Raw genomic sequence first — 24611 nt, 5'->3', positions numbered from 1 at the left:
ATTTGCTAAGAGAAAACATTTTGGTCTAGAATCACAAAAATTTTCCTTTCATATGAACCCTGTTAAGCTTACATTTTATTTTCATGAGACTATTTAGTTGGAAAATCGATCATAAACATCCCAGGAAAAAAAATACCTATAATGACTTTATTTAAAGAAAAGAGGAAGCTTTTCTGTTTTTAAGTGTAAAGTGTTCTTTTTTGCCTTCTACTTTAAAAAGTGAAATATTTTCTGTTGTCATAAAAAATCTACTTAGAAGGAACAAATTATAATGTTTTTACCTCACTATTATATTTGGAGGACTATATTGTTCTCATATCATTTTAAAATTTGAGTTCATGCAGATGTGATCAGGTTTAGCTCTAACCAGATGGATATAATTTAATGGCATATAATAGGCATAACAGTTAATTATAGATTATGGGTTTAAATCAGTAGTTATAATGGGCGTGATCCTAATTTGCTGGATTTTTATAGTTTTATCACTAATGATCTCAGATAGAATTCCTGTGACTTGTTGAGGGTTGAAAGCATAAAGGGACTTCCTAACATCCACCAAGATTTGATTTCACGGATAGCACTGAAATTCATTCCCAAGAATATTGATTTAGACGGAGACATTAGAAAGGTTCCCTATTCAGAAAAGAAGTCTGGGAGTAACTAGTAGTGGAATCTTAGCCTGTACAGTGTAGGATTCAGGTCATACTGAGAACAAGAAATCGGGAGACGTACGGCGCCCCGCCTGGGAGAATGGGCTACATGCCTTGGATTTAGGATGGTGGGAGAGAAGTTCACCTAATGGTGAAACCTGGTAATTAATCCCCCCAAAAAGGAGGTAGAGACCGGCTGGTGTGACTGTCCCAGAAAGAGACAGGATTTTAGAGTTGCCAGTGGTGCCACACACTCGTACGCATAACACAATAGAAGAGATTTGGGACTTTTCACTTCTTAGCCAGTGTTTGACTGACTCGCCGTGTGATTTCTATACTATAACTCATCACTTATGCCTAATCTGTGGAATAGTCCATTTGCAAAATACACACTCTGTGAGTAAACAATATGAACTCTGCCCAAGCCGAAGAATGAGGCTGTGTTTTTAGAGCTGACAGAGAACCAATCACCTGCAGAGAGGGTTTTGTCTGAGGTTGGCCCTGTGATGACAGCAACACCGCTGAAAAATTGGACTAGACAACTGGATTATTGCTTTCTCTTTATAAATTTAGTAATGGACCAGACTTTTTACATTGAGATGTCTGGTTGTTTAACGTTATTTAGTATAGTCTAAATAGTGGAATTTTTCATCTAAGTTATAATGAATTTGAAAGGTCGCTTGGCAGTTTCAATAATTCTTAAAACAAATTATGTTAAATAAAGTTTGGAATAACATAGTGCGCTGATTGAATTTTATCCCTATAACTGGCTGATTATTAATATTTGCTGTACTTTCCACTTAAATTATCTATAAGAATATTGAGAAGAAGAAAGAAGTAGATATAAAAAGGTAGCATTATAAAGAAAATTTCCATGAGGAGTAACATAAATAAAGCTCAAAAAACATGGAAAACAGGGAGTGGAGGCTAAAATGCCTAGTCTTTACCAGCTCTTCTTCCATCACGTGTATGTTTTACTGACATGATCGTGTTAAAACTTGCCTGATTTAAGTTGATAATTTAATTCCCAGCTTCATCTATTTATATGTATATTTACCTACAACTACTTATTTGTAAATTTAATTGCATATTTAGTTAGTAATTATATATAACTCTTTTTAGACTTGAGACTACTTCAATATTAAAACTATGAAAACGGACAGTTAAATATTATAAAGAGGCCAATATTAATTGAAAGGGAAGAAACATTTTAGCAGTTACCCAAAATGTTAATTACTACAGTGGATTACTTTATTCGGCTTTGAGCTTTTCATAAGCCAAAACAAATAATAACAAAGTAATATTTCAAGTTGAATGACTTTTCTGAGCACGATCTCACGTAGAACAAGAAAGAGCTTTGGTACCACAGTAGACCACAGTTTAAAATGATGATTTTGCAAGACATACAGCAACATTCTTCTGATGGTTGCTTCTCCTACTGCCATTCTTCCAAATCTGAGGGTGCAACGTTCAATGATAATATTCCACACAAAAGCTTTCATTGAATTAAGTACTTTAATATAGATTTACTACTTATGGAAAAACCTAAATTAATGACGGTGAAGCTTAAGTAAATCTAGAGGAATGGACCGTTAACTCGCCTTCTAGACCATCTTTCTCAACTATTAGCAAGTTGCATCATCCTTTGGCAAATGCCCAGTTTCTACTTCACAGATGAATTCTCTGGTGAGTCCCTGAGGTGCTATCATTCTGTCCTACTGATTAAAGAGAACTTCTTGTGTCTTAAATGCCAAATATGCCTGTGAAAGAGTTGATATTTTGTTATAAAAATTTAGGAGACTAACCTATGACATCATACCCACTAAGTACTCAGGCCAATACCCAGCTCATATTCCAAAGTATGTACCATGAGGTGTGAAAGAATTCATTTAGGTCTAAAATGTCTTAAAAGACTGATGTTACATAGCTCTACACAGTGATAAAAGCACTTTTGTCTGGCCCCTCCAATGATCTAAATTTTTTTTTTTTTTTTGCGGTACGCGGGCCTCTCACTGTTGTGGCCTCTCCCGTTGCGGAGCACAGGCTCCGGACGCGCAGGCTCAGCGGCCGTGGCTCACAGGCCCAGCCGCTCCGCGGCCTGTGGGATCTTCCCGGACCGGGGCACGAACCCGTGTCCCCTGCATCGGCAGGCGGACTCTCAACCACTGCACCACCAGGGAAGCCCCCAATGATCTAAATTTGAATATATTCAATTTTTTGTAATTCTACAAGAATGAATTGGCTATAAGATGTTCCCCCTCCGATAGCTACATAATTTGATCTTTGAATGGGCTTATTTACTTGTGTTCATAGGAACACACCAATTTAGATTAGCAGGGCTTCCTGAGTCTTACCAAAGAGAACGATTAAATATGAAAAAATTGAAGATAAAGCTACGGATATAAAACATTGAAACAATTATCTCTTTTATCAAGAAAATTTACACTTCTTTAGTTTCTACTGTGGAAGCTCTATGGTGTCAAAATATGGACCCTAGAGTGTTGAGTTGCTTGTCATACTGTTGAATCATAGAGGGGAGAGGGGGAAGGAATTTTCATGGCCAGTGTTCTCCAATACTCATGCTTATTGCTGCAATCTGCCAACTGCATTTTTATATACTGAAATTGTTGATCTGCAGTAATACCCTCCTGTCTTAGCCCACGTTCCCTAGAAAACAGAGCAAAGAGGTTATTTGCTAACACTCTACTGGGGTTGGAGGTGTTAAAATCTCAGGGGAGTAAGAGTGAGGGAGAACGAGAACTGATACAGGGAAGCAGAGAGAATGCAGTAATGCATTCTTGAGCTGACCAGCTAACCACAACTAACCAGCCATACAGCTAGTTGCTAGATTGTGTTGGATGCCCCTGGAGAGGCTATATGCATCCTGGAACAGCATCTCCTGGGGAGCAACGAGGAACACTTTATCTGCTGGTTTCCTCCCACCTCCTATCTCTTATTGGTTACAGGGTGTTAATTTCTTCATACTTCCTGCTGATATTAACCAGCTCTTCCAGGTGACCCCTGGGGAAGCCAGAGCCAGCTTGGGTCCAGCCTGCCTAAGTGTCCAGGCACTGCAGTCTCTCCATTTGCATCAGCGTGTGGTTTCCTTAGACAGTGGTAGTGGTGATAAGAGCCAGCTTTCGTAAGCACAGTAATGGTGCAAAAGCCATTTCTGGGGCCACTGTACTTAAGAAGCAAGGCAAGTCGCTAAGACTTGGAGAGAAGGGGGTTCAGTGTGGGCTGGAGTACTGGTCCTGATACGAGGAAAATTCCCCAAAGCACAGACCTCTGTATTGTGTATGGTAATTTATGCATATGAATGTGTAGACCTAAATAGCATGTGAGTGTGTAGACAACACATATTTAAACATATAATGGTGCACAGTAATTTGACCGCATGTGCTATTGTTTGTAAAAATAATCCCAGTGGAGATTGACATATACACACTGCTATATTTAAAATAGATAACCAACAAGGACATACTGTATACACAGGGAGCTCTGCTCAATAATCTGTAATAACCTAAATGGGAAAAGAATTTGTAAAAGAATAGATACATGTATGTGTATAACTGAATCTCTTAGCTGTACACCTAAAACCAACACAACATTGTTAATCAACTATACTCCAACATAAAATAAAAATTAAAAAAAATAATCCCAGTTGAAGCTTATGCTTGGCCACATTATTTACAGAAAATGGGATCCAGCAGAGTCAGTAAGAGCACAGACACTCAAATAGACCAGCTGTGTTCGCATCCCAGCTCCACCATATGGCTGTATGATCTTAAGCCTCAATTCTCCTATCTATAAAATGGGACTAATTAAGGTCTCTATTGCATAGGATTGTGATGAGGATTAAATTAGTTAACGTATATAATCCACTCAGAACATTGCCTGTCACATAACAAACTCTGTAAGTATTTGCTATTATCATTACATTTAATCAATTTCACTTCCTTACTGAAATCAAGTCAGAGAAGCCCAATGAGAGGAAATCTTTTATCATAATGAGCACAGAACCTCCCAAGGCAGGACACCTGAGTTCTCATCTGGGTGCTAACCAGGTGACCTTCAGCAGGTCACATTTAATTACCCTGTACCTCAGCCTTTTCATCTTTGAACTGAAAGCTTTGAACTGGATGTTCTCAGGGGGTAATATCCACCTTTAAACCTGTCTGATTTGCTGTTTTTGAGTAAGTTCATTTTTCAGGGCAATTTCATAACTCTTCTAAGTGCATAAGTACTGATCAGAAGCTTGCAAATGTTCGTTACTTCTGATCTTTTGTGAAGGGGTGAAAAAGAAAATAAACTCCATGCTTTTTTAGTATAGGAATGTCACAATGAAAATGATTTGTAGAAAATAATGTCTAGCTTCTGCCCATGAACCTCTACCTTTTCCTCATTTGGTATTTAAAATATCACACAATCATACATAATACAGTTAGATGAAGAAAAAAAAGTGTTGAGGGATGAAAAGCATTTAGGGACACAAAGTAGAGCCTTCCAAGAATGTGATTAATCCAGAAACCCATGCCACAGAGTCTTGCTAATTTGCTGCAGGTTGTCAGTACTAGTGATTCCGAGGTTTCTAGGAGTCTACATAAAATCGTATAAATGTAAAAGTTTCCTATATCAATAGAATACTGAGACAGTCTTCCTGTTTGGGAGAAACAACAATTCCTGAAGGATTTTTCCCTTTGTAACCTTGGAATAATTTAAAGACTAAACTACAGGTTGAAGGTATAGTGTTATATTTAAGAACCTTCAGCAATTCAAGCGGAATTTGGAGTGCGGCAGGGCGAGGAACGCTACTTTTAAAAAGGTCCTTTAAAAAGTACTTTCAAGGTGCTGTTTCCCTGAATAAGATACTTTTAAAAAGATCTGTCTCCAATTTGCTTAGAAAAGCTAATCTGCAGTATATTTGAAATGAAAGAATTTTTTTCTTTCCACATAATCCATCATTTTATTGCCTGAAAACTTTCTAGTTTCACTTTTAAAGTTTTACTTTTTTATGTCGTGATAAACTTTCCAAGGAAAGATTAAATTATATACCCAGAAGCAGTTTTCAAAGGGGACAAGAAAGTACAAAAAGAAATAACATTAAAGATGTTCTGAAGAGAGGGCTTCCAACAAAGAAATTCAAAAGAGTGGTCAACCTGATCCCTCTTTATGAAATACTATTTTCCTGCCTCTAGATCAGAGTGTGTTTTTTTGCTCACTATTTTTTCTTCAAATGTTTCATATCATCTCCCCCAAAACATTATTATTGAAATTTAGATGTTACATAAGGAAAATTAGCGTGATCTTTGCTCAGGGAGTTTACTTTGTAAAGAAGGCAATTTGATATCCTGTGTTTCTTGGTCCTCCTGAGGTCTGTCCATCATGAGTGATTTCAGTTACTGAAGAGGATACTGGGACCTTGGAATCTATCGTGCAGGTTGTTCTGTCAGATCTTTGCGCTGGTCTCCCTACTTTTGGAGCACAAATGGTGAAGGGTTTCTGTATTTGTTTTTCCTCAAGAATATATGGCATGCTGCCATCTTCCATCTTCTTTGGATTTCCTGATGACTATCTTTATATGTTGTATTGTGTCAATAGAAGAATCATTCTTTCTAACTCCTTTGCCTCTTTAGTTGATGAAAATAATAGCACAGTTCCTTAAGACAGTAATTTCTTATCAGTTTTACTGGACAGCTCTTTCACGAAGGGAGTTGGTTAAGCTAGGAAGTAAAAGTTCCAGAAATAGCTCTGGCAACGGGAGGAAAGTCAAAGATTGTTGGGTCTAAAAGGAAGAATCAAATGTTGCTCCCTAATTTTAAACAGCACCTGAAGAGCAGACGAAAGGGTCTTCTTTCAGTTTTCCTGAAACTCTGTTGTAATGACAATATAGTTTTGTGTGTCTGTGTGGTTTTGTTTTCGTTTTGTTTTTGACTTCACAGGAAGAGGTTTAAACATGAAGGCAAACCTTTTAGATGTTAGCATGGCTACGTATAAAGCAAAGCTGCCTTTTTTTTTTTTTCTTTTTTCTGCTTCCATTTAGGCCTATCACATAATTTAAGAAAAAATAAAAATTTAACCACAGGAGCTCTAACTATAGTGTGAAAAAAAACCCTGATCAATTTTGTTTTCGCAGCACGATATTATCAAAGATTTAAGAGACAAATTTGCCAGCCTCGGCGAGAACTCTCTGGTAACAGCATAAATGTCTGTGTTGGTTGCTTTTGATTTAAAGGTTTCTTTTTTCATTTGTTTGAGCCCATTTCTTTTACCCCCTCCTTTTAGTTTATGTTCTTTTTCATATTCTGTAACTAGCAAGCCTTCATTTTTTAAACCTCTTCCATCTTCCAGTGTCTATTTTCCGTACTTTGGATGGAAAGTTTATGGCAGCAAAGCTGTCACTCTGGCTACCTCTGCTGCAGCTCTTCCTGCTCTTAGGTCATATATGTTTTGGCCGTTGTGTTTATGGACATGATACTAATTGACTGTTTCATGTCCCATTGACTAAGCTTCTCTACCACGCCATTTGATGGACGCGCTGTCATAGTGCTCTATGCAACTTTCATTCTGCAACTTATACTGCTTGGTTCCGTCTCAATTCTCCAGCGAACTGGATAGCTCAAGTGAATGATCCTACCAGTCTTGAACTTGCTGTGCCTTTATATTTTATTTTGATTTCCTTCTGTATGTGTTCAGTGGTAGTTTAAGTGGAAAAGAACAAACTCTAGCCATTGCTCTAGCAGTACCGTGCAGTATCGTTTATTACCACCAGAGAATACAAAATATAAAGGCACATTGCTTCTTTTATTCTTTGGGAGGGGACTGGGGAGACCTGTTATCGTCTGTCCACTACTCAGTTGAAGCCTACCTTTTTATCCATATCAGCTTTCAATTTTGCTTAAACTCCAACACGTCCTCAGTTAATGTTTTTCTGTCATTCAGTGATGACTTACAACTCGAGCCATTTGCTGAGCAGTATCAAGTTATGACCATGACTTGGGAGATGATTAAACACGTGACAAACTGATGCACGAATGTATCATTCAGAAAGTGCAAGTTTCAGTGATGAAGTGTACAGTACTTCAAAAGTATGATACAGGCTTTGGACTAATCCAGTCATGACAATTGAGAAAATTCATCCTGATAAATCAGTACCAAAAGTCTATCACAAGAAATATAAAGGGAAAAACCAAGAGTTGACTATGTTAACATCTGTTGGATAGCATTGTTGGTGTTGAAATGGTCCATAATGTTGTCATAGAGCCCATACATGAAGAGATGACTGAAAATGTGGTTTATAGAAAGCTGCTCTGCTTAGTGATAGCTGCAACATAAATGGTTGGGATTTGTGTTCAGGAAAAAGAAATGGAAAAGCAAAAGCTTCTGTACCAACAAGCCAGGCTCCACGACCGCGGTGCAGCTGAGATGGTGCTGCAGACCATCAGTGCCAGCAAAGGTGAGGCTCCTGGCTCTACCTCGGAAGGGCCGATTCTGTAGATTTCCCCTTTACTCCTAGGAGCGCCCTTACGTAAAGTCTACCGATTTATTTAGTCCCTGAATTTCTTGTTCATGACTAGGTCAGGTGACTTGACAAATGCCACCTCTCTTACAAAGTTCAATGTTGATTTTTCTTTTTTAATCAGAATCTTACTAAAAGATTTTTTATTTCTGTTCGTTAAGTTTTGGAAATTATATTGGGACACAACTCTACCAAACTGATTATGTGAATCAGAGGTGGGCAAATGTTTTCTGATAGAGGCCAGATAGTAAACATGTTCGGCTTTGTGAGCCATTGGGGCCTCTGTGGCATCTCTTCAACTCCGCCAGAGTGGCATGAAAGTAGCTAGAGACAACACGTGAATAAATGGTGTGGCCATGTTCCAATAAAACTTTATTTACGAAAACAGGTGCCAAGCTGGACTCGGCCCTCGGGGCCCTTGATATAAATGTTTAGATTTTTTAAGTGAGTCATTTTTAGTAATTCAAGTACTGTTGCATTTTTCAGTAGCCAGCCAGTGCAAGCTGGTTTTTCTTACATTGGTAATACCTTCTTTGTGAAAACTAGTTACTGTAATTTTAATGGAATGAAAAAGTAATGGTGGTTATTAAGCACCCCTCTCCAAATATAGGGATTATTTCATTTCTAAGATAAGTGGAGGCGACTAATGTAAAAATAAAACATAATATGCTAAATTATAGACAACTGGTTGGATTTGAAATTTTGTTATTATTATTCAAATAACTTAAAATTGTGACTAGTCACCCTAATAAAGCAAGGCTATAAACGTATTAAGATAAAAGTGATGAAATGGAGATTTTAAAAGTTGTTCAACCATACTGTTCTTGAGGGAGGAGGGAGAATATTTTAAGTAGCTCATATTCATTTCAGTATTATTTTAATACACATGATTTGTTTTGAATTTTAATAATTTTAGGTGTCAGTATTTCAAAAGCAATTGTTTCTTCCTGTTCGTTTTCTCTGTGTTCTCATATAGTTTCAATCATAGACATATCACACAGAACTTAGTAAAAACATTGATGGCAAAATATGCGTTATGACTCTTAATTTTTTTGTTATTGTTGTTATATGAGTCAGTCTGTCCCTCTCCACCATGACATAGGTTTGTAGGAGGTGAATAATGACTTCAAAAATGCACATTTTGAGATAGAATTGGTTAATGTAGCAGGTGAAGTGATAGAAGGATCACAATAGTTTGTATTTTTAAGGTGAAACTGGACCCATGGTGGCTGCTACTTTGAAACTCGGAATTGCTATCTTAAATGGCGGGAACTCTACAGTACAGCAGGTATGTCATTGAGCCTTTCACATAATGTGCTTTTCGAAGAGATGGACCGTATAGTCATCCTGTTGAACTATTTTAGTCATCCTAAAAGAACGATTAGTTGTACGTTAGTTGTACCTTTTTGTTTTCATTTTCTATGTAAAGTATGCCTTTATTTTATGGTCATCTTGTCCCAGTATCCAAATATCTCCCAGGTAGCACAATAAACACCCCTTCTAGGTAGCACAACAAATAATAACGCTGTTTAGAAGTCTGAAGTCATGTCATACGGTGTCATCATTTGCAATGCTGCGTTTCATGTGAATAAGTTGGCGTAAAGCAGCTGGTTTGTTTTAATAGTGAAAAATAAATACCCTTACCTAGGGAGCCTAGTTTGGTAACATGTTTTATAGTGTTATATCTCCTAAAAATTGACTCTTAAGATTTTGTTGTATATTTGGTACAAAGCTGGCTTCTAGGTTAATGTGTAAACAGAATGCATTGTTAAGAATTTTTCTAGTTGTAATTCTTTCTATTCTCCTAAGATATGAGAAAATCACTTCCCAACCAAGTTCTGTAATGATGTTCTGTTTAAAAGTTAGACATTATCTGGACGGGGATTTTGCTAACTTCAACCAGTTATGACAAAGGATGCAATCTCCATATCCAACTGAAGGCCAAGGTCTGTTGAGCTTGTTAGAATAAGAGTATTTGAGAGACTTTCTGCAGATCACAGATGCTGGAGAGGGTGTGGAGAAAAGGGAACCCTCCTATACTGTTGGTGGGAATGTAAGTTGGCATAACCACTATGGAGAACAGAATGGAGGTTCCTCAGAAAACTAAAAATAGAACTACCATATGACCCAGCAATCCCACTCCTGGGAATATACCCAGACAAAACTATAATTCAAAAAGATACATGCATCCCTGTGTTCATAGCACCACTATTCACAATAGCCAAGACATGGAAGCAGCCTAAATGTCCGTCAACAGATGAATGGATAACGAAGATGTGGCACATATATAAAATGGAATATTACTCAGCCATAAAAAAGAATGAAATAATGCCATTTGCAGCAACATGGATGGACTTAGAGATTATCATACTGAGTGAAGTAAGTCAGAAAGAGAAAGACAAATACCATATGGTATCACTTATATTTGGAATCTAAAATAGGACACAAATGAACCTATCTATGAAACAGAAACAGACTCATAGACATGGAGAATAGACTTGTGGTTGCCAAGGGGGAAGGGGTGGGTGGGGAAGGGAAGGACTGGGAGTTTGGGGTTAGCAGATGCAAACTATTATCTGTAGATGGATGAGCAACAAGGTCCTACTGTACAGCACAGGGAACTATATTCAGTATCCTGTGATAATGGAAAAGAATATGAAAAAAGAATACACACACACACATACACACACACACACACACACACACACATACACATATACTGAGTCCCTTTGCTGTATAGCAGAAATTAACACAACATTGTAAAGCAACTATACTTCACTAAAGAAAAAAAGAGTATTTGAGTGACTTAAAAAAGGACTGTCACAGGTGTGTACTGCATACCTCTGGGGATAACATTCACACGGCCAACAGTGTGGCTCTGAGCTCAGAAAAAATCCTTATGCTCATTGGAGAACAACAAACCACAACATAATATAAGCATCAGATTGTGTTATTCTAAAACTATAATGTCTCTTATTTTTGTATCTTGGCTTCTGTATGAGAAAGCACGGTTGAACAGGGAACTAGTAACTGTTTATTTCTTGGGTAAGTTTTAGTCAAGCAGGTAAAGGGCTACCCTCATTGAAGGAAAGGAAGGCAAATGAGAACTTCAGAATGTTTGATTTCAAGTTGCTGTGAACCTCAGAATCACTACAGTGGCACAAAGCTAGGAATAGGCTCCTAGAAACCTTTGAGTCTAAGAAAAGAAAAGCAGAGAAAATTTGAAGGTTTCTTTTGGGTTAGTAAAGGTTGTTGCGGAGCACAGGCTCTGGACGCGCAGCCTCAGCGGCCATGGCTCACGGGCCCAGCCACTCCGCGGCACGTGGGATCTTCCCGGACCGGGGCACGAACCCGTGTCCCCTGCATCGGCAGGCGGACTCTCAACCACTGCGCCACCAGGGAAGCCCCATCAAACTGTATATTTTTTTCTGTAAATATAATCACTACATGTTAGTACTGGAAGAGAACGTAGACATAACCTAAGCGAGGGTTGTTAGCTTTTTATTGCCTCTGACAGTTCGTTGAAATCTCTGGCCTCCTCTCGGTGTGATGTTTATAAGTGCACAAATTAAAATTACGTAGATTGAAAAGGAAGCCAAGTATATTGAAATGTGTTTATCAAAATATTATAAAATAGGTTTTCGATAAAGTAATATGTTTCTTTATGAACTCATTAAATAAAAGATCTAGTACTTGGTCTAATAATTTTTGAGAAGAAAAGACGTGTCTAAATATTTTTAAATATCTACAACAGCTGTAATGTGATATGAAAATACCTGAAATCTTTATTGGTGACAAAATCGTAGCTACCACTAACCCTCTTAGTGTTTGTTGCTTAGATTACTGGTTGAAAGGAATGCTAAATTTCAGTTAGAAGTTAGTAAAAATAAAGGTGAATTTTCTCCCATCCAATTTACAGATTTTCTCTTTCGATTTCCATAGTAAATGACTACATGACTTTTTTTAAAAAAGGAAAAATAAAGAAAACCAACCTAATCTCGCCACAATACTTATAAATAAATAATTTCCCTTGACTTATGTATTGCTTCAAAAGACCTTAATTGTATAGTGTATATATTCAGAAATCCATGGAGACAAAAGGAACCTTGAGAGACCATGTAATAAACGTACTCATCGTCTGTACAGATCTTTTCTTTTTTCTTTAAACCTTCAGATATATATTCCACCACTCCCTTTTGACCCTGTAACCCACATTCATTTTGTTTTAAAAGGCCAATGATTAATAAGCGCTTCATGTTTTATTAGCCCAATAAGTTATCACACACCCACCCCAAAATGGCTGTGCGTTTTTGTGTGTCTGTGTGTATCTGCATATATGTGTGTATATATATACACACACAAATATATATACACTGTGTATGTGTATACAGCCTTCATATATTTAGTTTTATATTACCTTTAACTCTCTGATTTCTGGAAAAAGAGTACTACCAATATTTTGACTGCTTAGCTGAGCCCTATCTAGATAGCTCTGATAATAGGAATTAATCCCTTCTATTTAAGATTCAGAGAAGAGCAGTATCTTTATTTTCTTAAAACCTTTGGTGTGCCTCTGTCATCTTATCATCTTGTACGTACTTTTTTTTTTAATTGGGGTATCGTTGCTTTACAATGTCGTGTTAGTTTCTGCTGTACCATGAAATGAATCAACTATATGTATACATAGATCCCCTCCCTCTTGGACCTCCCCACCCCCCATCCCACCCCCTAGGTCACACCGAGCTGAGCTCCCGGTGCTATACAGCAGGTTTCCACCAGCTGTCCATTTTACACATGGCAGTGCTGGTAGGTCAATCCCAATCTCCCGGTTCTCCCTCCTGCCCCGCCCTGCCTCGTGTCCACATGTCCATTCTCTACGTCTTCCTCTCTATTCCTGCCCTGCACATAGTACTTCTTATCTGAAACCTCCAGCACACTGTATCTACATTCAGAGTGGCTGCTTCATCATGGCATGTAACAACATACTAACAAGCAGAGCCGTGCATTGCTTGAGCATTTTTTGCATTTGTGTTTAACCAAAATGTTGACCACAGAATCTGGACATCATTCTGAGAAAAGAGGAGAAAAATTAATAGTCACATGATTCCCACCAGTCCTTGGGTTTAGAGACCATGGTAATGGAAACTGAATTTCTGTCTGTAACATTAGCATATGGTAATCAGAGCTCTCGAATTGGAATGCTGTTTAAGGAAGTCACTTTTGTAATGAAACCTGTGAATAGCAGACAGGTGGGCCTTCTTCCGGGTAAACTTGAGCTAAGTATCTGAATCTCCAGATACTTACAGAGTGACATGAAGAGAATTAAGAGTATGATTTCCTCCTGATATTCCTGCTGCCTGTGGTGTTTTATAAAGCAGCTCCCTTGTTCCAAGCCATGTATATGTCCTGCTGCACTTAGAAATGTGCAAGTCTCTTGCCGTGACGTGCTTATCACTGTTTTGTGGTCAAGGTGACGTCCGTCATGTTTGTATGCACTGGATATTTTTTATCTTTATTTCAGAATCAAAGGATGTTTTTATTTCTTATTTAACAAAAAACGAGCTTTGTGTTCAGTGACGCTGTGGTTTCTCTATCTGCTGTAGAAAATGCTGGACTATCTCAAGGAGAAAAAGGATGTGGGCTTCTTTCAGAGCCTTGCTGGCCTGATGCAGTCATGCAGGTAAGCACATGCTTCATGCAGGTAAGCACATGCTTTTCTCGCTTTGGTTCCACTCAGTGGTTGTACCTTTTAAAGTACGTGTTACTTTGTAAGTACATTACTGACAGCACATACACAGAAGAATTTTTAATGATTAAACACACTTTTAAGTGGGACAAAAGTGTGGAAGTGTCTTATGTTCTATCTTGCTGTTAGGTGTTAGTAATGTTTTAATTACTAATTGTTCCACATTAATAATGTCTTAAAATAGTCTACCCTGTGCTTAAATAGGAACCTTGGAGAATCAATGTGTATTCTGCTTACTTGGGAATGAGTAGTGTATGATTTTTAAAAGACAAAAAACAAAATTCTTTTTCATTTTATCTGGGAGCCGTTAGACCAGTTCTCATCTGCCCTAAATGAATGAGCCTTAACCATGATCGTCATGACCATGTTCATCATTTTCTGTTTTTTACAGTCTTTGAAATCGTTCAGACAGCATTTGACTGAGGAACCTGCCACATACTTAATGTTATTATTCCAACTGGAAAAACATGATCATTCTAATTATATTTCAGTATGTCTGCTAACTTTGTAATGTTCTCCCAAAGTTGAAACCCATCAATGCCATATGCTTGACTTTCACATGGATCATTTCAGTGTGGACCCTGGAGAGAAACTAGTCTGGTACTAGGAAAATATGGTTGGTAGGCATTGAGTCAGTGTATGTTTTCAGTATCTGATAACATTTGGTTCACGTTTCACGATACACAGTTTTTAGACATTTGCTCTCCTGAAGAAAGAAAACGTTCTGTTAGGCCTCTAAATGTTTTCTTCCCTGTTATTGCAGTGTCCTTGACCTAAACGCATTTGAGCGACAAAACAAAGCTGAAGGACTTGGGATGGTGACCGAGGAAGGATCAGGTATTGATCGCTTAAATTAAAAGCATCACGTGTCCCCACTTCTTCCCTGAAATTACAGAGAGATACAAGGTTATCTTTAAATAGACACAATGCTTATGTGACTCATTTAAAAGTTCATAGTTAGACACCCATGCAGGTCACACCCAAAACCCAATCTTCCATGTTGGTCATTGATTCCTTTTTATTCCAGATCTACTGTCAGTGGTCTTTCCCCTAGTTGGGTAGTAAGTAAATATCCCTTATTAGAGAATTATCTATAAAATTCGAAACCACATGGATGAGCCACATTAGAAAATGTTTGACTTTCTTTGGCCACTTTAGCAAACTGTCAGGCTTTCAAATTCTTCTGTCTCCTTAGGTTAGTGATGCTTTCAGATCCTTCAGTCCACCACTAGTCTTACTATCTCCTCCCTTTTAGCCCAGTTATCCTTCTATCTCATATATCCATGTCTTTGCAAGTCCAAATTGTTTCATGAAATAAAGAGTAATTTTTGTGTTTAAATAACTCTGATCACTTAATTTACATGTGCATGAAAATAATGACTCACCGATTCTTAGAGCTTTTCTCTCTATAAATAGATGTATGAACTAGAAAATTCAGCACACAGTGCATTTAAAGCAGAAATAACTATTGTTGCACATTCGTTTTGGTATTTATTAAGAAGAAAGTATCTTCACTATTTTTGGTTTTGACTTGTTTTTATTCTTTTGTGTTTGATTTTTAAATTAATTTAGTTTGAGTCAGGCCCTGTGTGTTTATCTGTTTTTGTTTGTTTGGTCTGGTTTGGAGTTGTCATCTTATCAATGTATTAGTTTTGGAACATTGGGTCTTCTATAAAACTAATCTTATTGCAAAAAATAAATTTTCTCCCCTCTGCCATTTGTAGTCTGCTTGCCTTTCTGAAATATTTTAGAATTCACTAATCTCTCTAATTATCTCTGTATATTTTTGTTCTCACAATAGGAAAAAAATTAGCTGCATTTTTCTTCCGGTATTTTAAAGATTATCATTTATACATATGCTAACACTGCTGCTTCTGTATATATCACCTGTGTAATTTTATTTTCTGCTTGGCATTTGAACGTATAGGTTCAGTAATCAAGTATTCGTCACACGGTTATTTAATTGGGTTAGCTACCTTCAAGAAAAATCACCAGCAGAATTCTGAACTTACTTAGGGTTTTTGAAAATGGACATCAAGCCAAATGTCTTCGTTACTAACCTTTGTGTCGACAGTTAACAACACCTGGCCTTGAGGGGCCCATCTGGAGAACTCAGAGCCATGACAAATCCCAGCTCCCATTGACTGCATGCCTCTCATGTCTCACAGAAGTCCTGGGCATTTTCCAGCTGGAAAGTGCCTAAAAATGAGTCAGTTCTCTATCCAAAGTCTGACTTCCCTGTCATGGAATTAGAAATCAATTTCATTTTCCCCTGCAGTTTTTAGCTAATGTACCAGAGGCTCTGAACACAATTCCATTCATCATTCTGAATCACTCTTTACATCAGCTCCCCACAAAGAAATAGTGACCACCCAGGTTTATTTTACTGGGCCTCCTAGCCACTGTCAACCAGATATAGATGAGAATAACATTTGTGAGTCCCAAATCAGAAATAACTGATGAGAGTGACCATCCTAATGTGAGAATTAGTTCTGTCTCTCAATATGAGGTTGGTTTGATTAGTTTACTCTTTTTAAAGACACACACAAAAATAATTGCCCAAATTGATTAACACGTTTTCTATTTTATTTCCTTACAAACAGCAAGGCAAAAACAAACTCTCAACTTCTTTCTTTTTCCCCATTTCCTTTTCTTTCGACTACCGTCAATGTACTATTCTCCCTTCCTCAGTCATCACTCATGAGCGTGGTAATTATTAAAAATGAACTGCCTTTTCTTCATTTGCTCCTTTATTTGTTGTTAGCTTTGTGTCCAGTCTTGATAGTGACAGTTTTTGTGCATTCTTTCCTTTTATAGACCCTTTTAACAAGTAGATTGTTTACTTCCCATCATTATGCATCCTTTTCCTTTTAAAACTTATATATCAAGCTTTCCTTTTTTTTTTTTTCTCATCCTATGAGGATGTGCAGCTATTAACATATTAGACCTGAAGGGGCAACAAGCATTTAAATGATGGTTTTAGATTTGTTTGGTTCTGTTCTTTCATTTAAAAAAAGTTCTGGTGGACCCAGTGTTTGCAGCTGTTGTGTAAATGAATGAATGTGTGCAAGAGTCTCCCTGTGGCATTTCTGTCTTGGACATACTGTGGCTTTATGGCTGTACCACGTGGTGCACGGGAAAATCAGTGCTGATCCAGTGTGTGCTATGAACAGCTGAGTCTCATCTTAGCCATTGGGCTCTGCTACTTCCCTTCCAAGTATTGAGAGATCTGTAGAGTTTTTCTCTATTCTTTGAAAATATCACACATTAAAAACCTTCTACCATAAATACAAATTTTCATTCTTGAGACCGAATTTAAAGAACTGTAGAGACAGTAGCAAATGTTCACTCTTCAAGCTAGGATAATAACAAAGATGGCACTGGTGTTGCAAAGTAGTCTCTAAAAGACATGACATACGATGGTGATAAAGAAGGGATGAGATTTTTTGAATGGTACCTAGTATGTCAACAGGGCTTCAGAGATTAAGTTGTGCTTTCTGAATACACACCGTTGCCTTCACCAAAATATCTTTCAGGAGAATATGCAGTGACCACTCATTCGCTGTAATGAATGGTACACTATTTCCCAGATTGAGAACACCTATACTGACTCTATCTTTTGGCATACTTTTAAAATTTCTGTTACACGACCATTCTTTTAAGCTTCTGCAACTATTAAGAGTTTGTACTCTCAAAGGAGAAAGGACATGGGGCATCCCTGCTGAAAAACAGAAAAGGCTGAAAAATCTAAATCTGTTAGTGATATCCTTGCTTCAGAGCTTAAGGCTTGTGCAGTATAGGCTCAGGACTGAGAAAAGAATCTGATCTAAATCTGCATCCTAACCAAGTATCTTTATTAAGCTCAGTCTCTTCCCGATGATGATAACATGACCATAAATTATATTGCCATGGAAAATGTATAACTTGAATACATGAACTTTTTCATACCCACAGCTTTCCCATGAGGTATTTTTCCTATTTTATAAATAAGGAGAGTGAGGGAGAGAAAGATAACATGGCTTGTCCAGGGTCACACAGCGACGTGGCAGGGTCAAGGCTGAAATGCAGGCATTCTTCCTGTCTTTAATTTGCCCATTCCACATGCCTACTCCCTTCCCCCCCATCCTTCAGTAGTCTTTGGGGGGCTTATTTTGTGTCCAGCATGTTGGCTTAGGTAGAATTGTTGGTCCCTTAATGTAATGTCTCCTTTCAAAGACACCCATCTATTGCCGATTTTTGCATCCACCGTTGAAGTTTTAATATCACTTTTAAGCTCTTTACGGTTACACATGACATTCTTCATCTGGTGTTGAGATACCATCAGGGAATATGTGCTTCTTTAAGCTTTGTATACAGCTGTCCCTCTGTATCCATGAGGGCTTGGTTCCAGGACCCTCCCCTTCCTCCCCCCTCCCCCAGCAGATACCGTAATCCACAGATGCTCGAGTCCCTGATACAAAGTGGCATAGCACGGCCATACCTCTGTATCTGCAGATACAGAAGGACCACTGTATCTGGATCTCAGACTAATTGTTTATATTCTTTTCTCTACACTGGTACTGTCCTGTAGCCCTATCCCACCTTACTAAATTTCCCGCATTTCTACAAAAGCCTGGACCCTCCCCCTTGTTTGTTTGGTTTGTTTAGAAAAAAGGTTCTTAAGCAAATGTGTTTAGATTTGTCACGTGCTCAGTGTCGTCCTCTCTGTATATTTTTTAGTCCTATGTGTTTTCTTTTAACATAGAGTGAAGTTCAAAACCAAAAACCTATATAAATCTTTGAAATTTCATTCCATCCTTGGATTTCTAATTTGTTTTTCCTCAGTACCGTTTAACCTCATTAGTAATTCATGATGAGCTTGAAAGTGCAATTTTCCTTCTTTCAAACGTCTTCTTGGAATATAGTCGAAGATACTGCATTTGATTTTTGATCATTTTGCAGGGATCCTTGACTTCGTAAGCAAGATGAAATTGCGAAGCTGATCTGATTCCTCAGAAATTGTTTGATTTTCTAAACTGTTATATAAAACATTAATACAAGTTAAGCTTCTCAAATTTCCACCTGTAACTGATAACGTGTTGCATTGAGGTTCTTGCCGATATATTTATAGTGACCTCATGAAGTTTATGTGAAGTTGAAGATAAAAGGATTCCATTTAATTAATTAATGAAAGGGATAATTAAAGCAATCTTTAAATATTGGCTACCCTAATTTTTCGTTAGTGTTTTTAGTGCTTAATTATTTTTTGGCTTTCTCCTGCCCCAGATTTTCAGAGTACTTTCCCAGGTATAATCCAGTGCTAACATCTGGGTTCTGACTATATTTCTCTGCAGTTCCTATGGGTAAACGTTCTCTTCAAGAAAAAGCCTGTAGTTCATGGCACTAAATAGATTGTTTTTTAACATCCTTGCAGTTTTTAAACTTTGAAGCAGTCATTTAAATTTGAGTGGCTATTACGTGCTAGACACTGTCCTAGGCACTGGCGTTCTATAGGAGTCCAGTATCGTGTAGACAGACTTGTAAACAAGCGACTTCAGAACAATGCCCTCTGTGTAAGAGAGAACTGAGTTGATACTTTGCCAGGGATGGGGAAGTGTCACCATAGACATAACACGTAGCCTGAAGTAGAAGTTTATCTGGTAGATAAGGAAGGCAAAGAAAGGCATTCCAGTGGAAGGAATTAGCATCAGCGTATGCAAAGTTTAAGGTACAAAACATATCAGAGGACAGTAACCACAACCTGGTGCAGTTGAAGAGAAATGAACCCCCTAGAAGATGGAAAGATCGCTTGTGAGAGGTGCTGAAGGACCTTCCTTGCTCTTTCCAGGCATTTGTACTTTCTTTCTGAGACCCTGGAGAGCCATTAAAGAAACACTTTAGTGATACATTATGTATCACTTAGTGATATCATTATGTAACACTTAAGTGATACATTATGTTTTGTGTGATGATCCGCCTGGAATTAAATCCCTACATTCACTGTTCAAAATGCTTCCAGTAGAACCCAATCACCCTAAAAGGCACAGATCTCTCCTTTCTCAGTAATGCTAGCGTATTAAATAGGCATGGAGTTCTCCGAAGGTAGTGGTCACCACCATTTCCTTCACGGCAGCTGGGGAACTCTGCTTAACGGTAGATTGCAGGGAATGCTTCAGAGTATGCTTTCCATAATTACTGTTACAGGAGTCAGTCTGTTTGTCAGGAAGAGTGTTATAATTGGATTGCCTATAGCTGTTGTTGTCAGCACCAGGGTGTAAGATGGGTGTCCCGTGTGAAGACACGCAGATCAGTTAGGATGCTGGTGGATGGAATGGGTGAAGGACATAAAGGATTTCAGTTAGAGTAATGACAACTGAAAGGCACTAAGAGAAGGCTACAAGGAGATGCACACTATTGAATATTAGATATAGGATGGATAAACAACAAGGTCCTACTGTATAGCACAGGGAACTATATTCAATACCCTGTGATAAACCATAATAGAAAAGAATGTATATATATATATCTGAGTCTCTTTGCTGTACAACAGAAATTAATACAACATTGTAAATCAACTATACTTCAGTAAAAAAAAAAGAAAGAAAAAAAAAGAGACGGCTATAAGAGAAACAATCTGCAAATCATGTTTGAAAGCAAAAGATTTCTTCCCCCACAGCTAACCTATAACTTTAATTCTGTGTTCCATCGGTCACACCTAACTTTCTTCACACACAGTGGTCGTTGGTGTTATCTAGGAATGCATTTTATACACTGGTGTCAGGTTGTTACCTTAGATTAAATACATGCACTTAATGGAATTAGGAATGATTTATCGTATTCACAACCCACCAGTATTCTATATTTTAGAAATCTAAAGGTTGTTTTTTAATGACTGCATGCCATTAAAACTTCACATTTATTCCTACTGTGTTTTGCATATTTCAAAGCAACTGTACTTGTTTGGACCAATTTGATTCTCCCAGCAGCCCTGTGAATTCAGGAAGTCAGGAGACTGTTAATTTCCATATCAAAATGATGAAACAGAGACTCAGAAAGGTGAATTGACTTTTCTAAAGCCACGTGTCTAGAATATGGTTTTCCTTGGGTTCTAAAATTCATAAAAACAAGTTAGGAGTTCACAATTTAAATAATGTACAATAAGTGTAATGATTGTTAGTCAGAGATTGATTGCTGATGTGAGCTCTGTGAAGTGTAGAAACTATTGCACACTGGATTCAGAAGGACCATACAATATCGAAATTACCTGTTTATTGCCTGACTGTGACCTTCTTAAGGTTAGGGATTGTGTCCATTGGTCTTTTTTGTCCCTAGCACCTCACAAGGTGCCTAGCATATAGGAGACTGTGAATGTTTGCTGAAGTTTACTGAATTCAAGTCCTTTACTTGTTAACAGCTGTAGGACAGTAGTCAAGTTACTTAATTTCTCGGTTGTTTACCAAACCACAAAATGGGATCGTATCACCTCATTTGTAGGATTTTTGTAAACCTGAAATGAAATGATGAGAAAATATATCTAGCACAATGCCTAGCACACCGTAGTCACTAACTAAATGTGAATCGTAAATCCATTTCAGATTTTTTATTCTTCGTTAGTTGAGCTGTAATATTATTCAAGCAGCCATATTTAGACCATTTAAGCAATGGTATTAAAACTACCCACATGGAATCAAATACCTGACTTTTCACTATTTAAAAATATTTTTAACCTTTATCCTTCAGTGTTTTCATATACAAAATAAATACTTAAGTCCTCTAAAGATTAGTAAGTAATCAGAATTATTTCCTCCATGGCAATGGGGGGCCCTTGAGAGCTGTTTAACGATAGATTACAGGGAATTATTTGATGCAGCCAGTGTCATGTTTCATGCTACTCACCCCTTTTATCTCTGCATCATTAGAGATGCTGACCCTACAACGATGGCGATCTTAGTCTTCTGGAGTCAATTGTTTATATATATATTAGTCTTTTTATTTATTTCATTAATTTTAGAACAGTTATTGATAATTAATTATTAACAGTTAAATCAAGCTTTGCCTGGAGATAAGTCTGCAGACTTTGAGCTATATCCATGGATATTCTAAGTAAAAATTCTAAGTAAGAACAACTGTTTTTATTGAACTTAAACACTTGTGTACTTTTCTATTAGTTGGATAAACCGATTGTGAGTAGAAAAGCCTTTAAAAGTGTGCTGACTTTATTAGATCTCTAAATGAGGAATTACTTTTTACTGGTAGCTTGAACAAATAAGGTCTACCTAATATTATTTCCAGGTGAAAACTTACATTTTTGAAAATATTTGGTCCATTAAAATTAAGGTGGCTTTTTGAAAATATAAACACATTTAATACCTATGTTCACATAACTATATTTATCGTGTAGGCATGTTGTTCCCATCTTTATTTAGTGTCATTACCACTGCTACTAATAATATTAACCTCTCCACAATTGATAAAAAATGGTCATATAGATTGTGCAGAGCCAGTGAGGTAGACAGTGTACACTTTACATTCATTTTATAGGTGAGAAAACTGAGGCACAAAGAACAAACTCCTCATCACAACGGTATTGAAATAACTCTCCCTTTATTACAGTGTTAGAAACTATAAGCCCCTTATAATTAAAAATAAAACCAAAGGAATGCCCTTCACACTATCTGCATTTGGCCATCATGCAGCTATTGCAAATAATATTTTTAAAATGTAAGAGCACTTTCAACTACATTTTACTCCATTTTGTTATTTATTATCAACCTTAGTTTCCATCTTACAATGGAATTTCTTTTGCATACATCACAAAATAGACTGTTGCTCGTGTACCTTCTGCAGACATAAAGCCATCATCCATCTCTGTTCCTGCACTGCCTACATGCAGCATGGGCGATGGCAGCATTTTAATCAGATAGTAATGTGTTCATTAAGCAATAGCACCTTAGTGGATACGATAACCTGGTGTCAGCTGATGGGAAATGAAGTCTTGACCTGCCCCTCCCCCCCACCCCGACTTTCCCTCTTGTTCTGCTGTGTGCAGCGTGTCCTATGTAAGAAGTTCCTCGTATGTGTTTCAGTGTACAGTCCGGAAAATACTGTGCATGCCAACAGAAAAAAAACCTTATGTTATAAATCAATGTGCATCGTACAGAACATTTTCAGGCACACTGGTAGACTACATGTTAATTTATTTGTGTTTACTTTTCTGAATACTTTCTACCAAGGGTTACTTACTCCACATGGAATATGTGAACATTGGAAGTATGTCCGTGGTTTTATTGATTCCATTTTCTGAGAAACGGAAAAACCAGAACAAAACATTTTAGATGGGTTCACAAGGAGTCAATAAGTCTGTGTAACTAACTCATAACAGTTTGATTTCAATAGCATTTTAAAGTATCTTCATGAAATGATACTAAGTGTAATCAATGAAGAGTGTAGCTTATTAGCCTAGGCTGTTTCCTTTTTTCCTATCCTGTCATGAACGTGAACATGGAGGAATGGGCTTATCAGCCATGTATTGAGATTCAAAACGATGTGCATTTAACACATTAAACTTGCCACATCGCATTTGTAGACGTGGTGATCTTAATTTGGTCACCAAATATAATATCTTGCAGGCCAACAGGGAAACCAGTACAGTGATTTTATGTACTTTTTTTAATGTTTATATTAGTTTTCAAAATGGTTTTGCTTCCTAACCCTCCCATTATATGAAGCCTCTCACTTTGAAAGTCACAGACTGCAGACTGGTAAGTCCATCAACTCTCTGTCATTATGATCATTCGTAATTTTAGTTCCAGTAAACACATGATCATTGCATAGCTTTCTTTCTTAGCCCAAAGTATTTCCAGTCTGAAAAGTTATTATTATTTTTTTAAATACATGAGTATATTCATTCACTTGCCAAACAACATTTCTTTTTTTTTTTTTTTTTTTGGTCATTTTGCTTTCTAAACAAATTGAGATTCCAGAGCATACACTCATAATGTTGACAGTGTTTTTTTCACGGACACTCTATGCTTTTAAAATCAGCTTTCATTTGTGTGGTGCCTGTTTTCTGTTTGTTTCCTTCTTTGTGTTTTTGCTGTCAAAGTAACTTGTGATCAAGATACATTTAAATGGAAATGTAGATGAAAGATCGGAACCCTTTTCTGAGGCTTCATCCTTGCCCCACATATATAGTTAGTGTTGAAATGATGCAGAGCACCTCCTATGGCACTGAGATGCCCTCCGTTTCACATTTCTTTGTTAGATTTAGCTCTCCTAGCAGGAGCCAGTGAAGTTTATCCTTTAGTTTGGTATTTAGAATTAGGTCTGCTTGTCAGTTCTTCCTCCTCTGGAAGGAATGCTCCAACCAATGAGCTCTCTACTTAGACAAGCTCATGAGAGAGTTAAGTGAAATGAGTTAAAAAACATTTTCCAGTCATCCAGAGTTTTCACAAAAGTCCTTTAATTAATATTTGAATAAAAGAAACTCTTGGTCCTGTTTGATGTGTGTACTGAATACTTCTGCATTGAATCATTTGGTCAGACTCTGGGAACAAAGCAGACTTAACTTCCACATTTGTAAGAGACGCAGAGATCATTCCTACACAGATCTTACCAAAAAGGAAAAAAAGAAAGATAGAAAGAAAGAAAAAAAAAGTTTAAGTCTCTAATCTCTTCAGGTTGTTTCTAAAATGTTGCCAAACCCATGCTGCTACTT

At 37.4% G+C, this 24611-nt stretch overlaps 1 protein-coding gene across 3 annotated transcripts in view; it reads left to right on the top strand.

Annotated features, from left to right (window-relative positions):
- Nucleotides 1-24611, top strand: part of RYR2 (ryanodine receptor 2) — a 719519-nt gene that overhangs the window by 626833 nt on the left and 68075 nt on the right. For all 3 annotated transcript variants that reach the window (XM_079900749.1, XM_079900747.1, XM_079900748.1), the window contains 4 exons: nt 8007-8106; nt 9378-9457; nt 13773-13849; nt 14679-14752. In XM_079900749.1, the coding sequence (XP_079756875.1) occupies nt 8007-8106; nt 9378-9457; nt 13773-13849; nt 14679-14752 (331 nt within the window). The remainder of the gene's footprint in view (nt 1-8006; nt 8107-9377; nt 9458-13772; nt 13850-14678; nt 14753-24611) is intronic.

Source organism: Stenella coeruleoalba (assembly GCF_951394435.1).
Source record: "Stenella coeruleoalba genome assembly, chromosome: 16".
Lineage (NCBI taxonomy): Eukaryota > Metazoa > Chordata > Mammalia > Artiodactyla > Delphinidae > Stenella > Stenella coeruleoalba.
Note: the sequence above shows the minus strand (reverse complement) of the source record. Positions and strands in the feature narration are given on the sequence as shown.